Genomic DNA, 1,348 nt, shown 5'->3' with positions numbered 1-1,348 from the left:
AAGTTCCACTCTGTCCTCTAGGGGCGCTGTGAGTCAGAATCAACTCCATGGCAGTGGGTGTGGTTTGGGCTTTGCTTCTGTGAAGACTGACAGCCTTGGAAACCCTGTGGGGCAGTTCCACTCTGTCCTCTAGGGGCGCTGTGAGTCAGAGTCACCTGGATGGCATCCAACACCTAGCTACAGAGGATGAAGAGCAAAGTGACTCAGAGGAATATTGCAGAGAAACACGCAGACTCTTGAAATCAGTGGTTCTTAACCTAGCTTGAGGGGGCAGGAGACAGGGAGGCTTTTAACAATCTGATGAAAGAATGGACCTTCTCAACCAACACACACACACACACACGCAGAGAGAACATTGCACACTGTGTCAGTGGGTTCATGAACTCGAGTCACATACTGCCCTCAATAGCCCACGTCAGTAATGCACTAACAAACGTTTCTATAATAGAAATTTTATTCCCATCCATAAAATAGATCACTAAATAGCTAAAAAAGTTACATATTGTTTTAAAACATAGATTTAGAAAATCATATTAGCTTCTTAGCAAAATGCTTTTGTTTTATGTATTTACAAGAATATACTCTCTTTCTGGTACATAGCACTGACACAGCCAGCCCAAGAAGGGGCTTCAAGGAAGTTAGCGGTCACCTCTTCCTGTCTCGCGTCAAGATGATTGGATTTTTCCAAAAGTCCCTGTGAAAACAAGAGTTGTTAGAGATAGTTCCTAGAGAAAGGTCCAGCAAAGCGGCAGTTGATACTAGGTTTTCTCTTGGTGAGGAAGGTAACCCCGTTTTGGAAATCTACAGCCTGCTTAAGGTAGGCGGACCGAGGGCGTCCTTAAGACTAATTCGCTTTTCTCTATGAATCTTCAACTTGAGCCTCTGGAGGGGGTTCTTCTGAGTTCAGCTCTTGGTTGTAAGGTTGCCTGTTTTGGTAGCTGGAAGGGCCTTCCGAGTAACGGCCGTCTACCATCTGATACATCTGAAGAGGAGAAAGAGACTCGTTACTGTCTGATCAACACTGCAGTGTCGCTGTGGTGGTGTTGTTGTTATGCGCCCTCGAGTCGGCCCCGACTCATAGCGACCCCTCCTTGGGTTTCCGAGGCGGTATCACTACGGGAGTAGATTGCCCAACCTTCCTTTCGAGGAGTGGCTGGTGGGTTTGAACTGCCAGCCTTCTGGTTAGCAGTCAAGTGCCTTAGGCACTATGCAACCAGAGCTCCTAAAAGAAGCTATAACCAGACAAAAATACATGTTTACAAATAAAAATAAAAACAAAATCCAAAACCAAACCCACTGCTGTGGAGTCAGATCTCACTCACAGTGACCCCTCCCCTCCTTGGGTTTC

General features: G+C 46.2%; 1 protein-coding gene across 1 annotated transcript in view; it reads right to left on the bottom strand.

Annotated features, from left to right (window-relative positions):
* Positions 1-859: 859 nt before the first annotated feature.
* Positions 860-1,348, bottom strand: part of FLT3 (fms related receptor tyrosine kinase 3) — a gene marked incomplete at its 5' end in the record, with an annotated part of 119,415 nt that continues 118,926 nt past the window's right edge. The window contains 1 exon segment of the mRNA XM_042783406.1: positions 860-982. Within this exon segment, the coding sequence (XP_042639340.1) occupies positions 860-982 (123 nt within the window).

Source organism: Orycteropus afer, unplaced genomic scaffold (genome assembly GCF_000298275.1).
Source record: "Orycteropus afer afer isolate SDZICR_OR568_19922 unplaced genomic scaffold, OryAfe1.0 scaffold01057, whole genome shotgun sequence".
NCBI classification, from domain to species: domain Eukaryota; kingdom Metazoa; phylum Chordata; class Mammalia; order Tubulidentata; family Orycteropodidae; genus Orycteropus; species Orycteropus afer.
The sequence above is the reverse complement of the archived record's forward strand: the minus strand, read 5'-3'. Positions and strand labels throughout refer to the sequence as shown.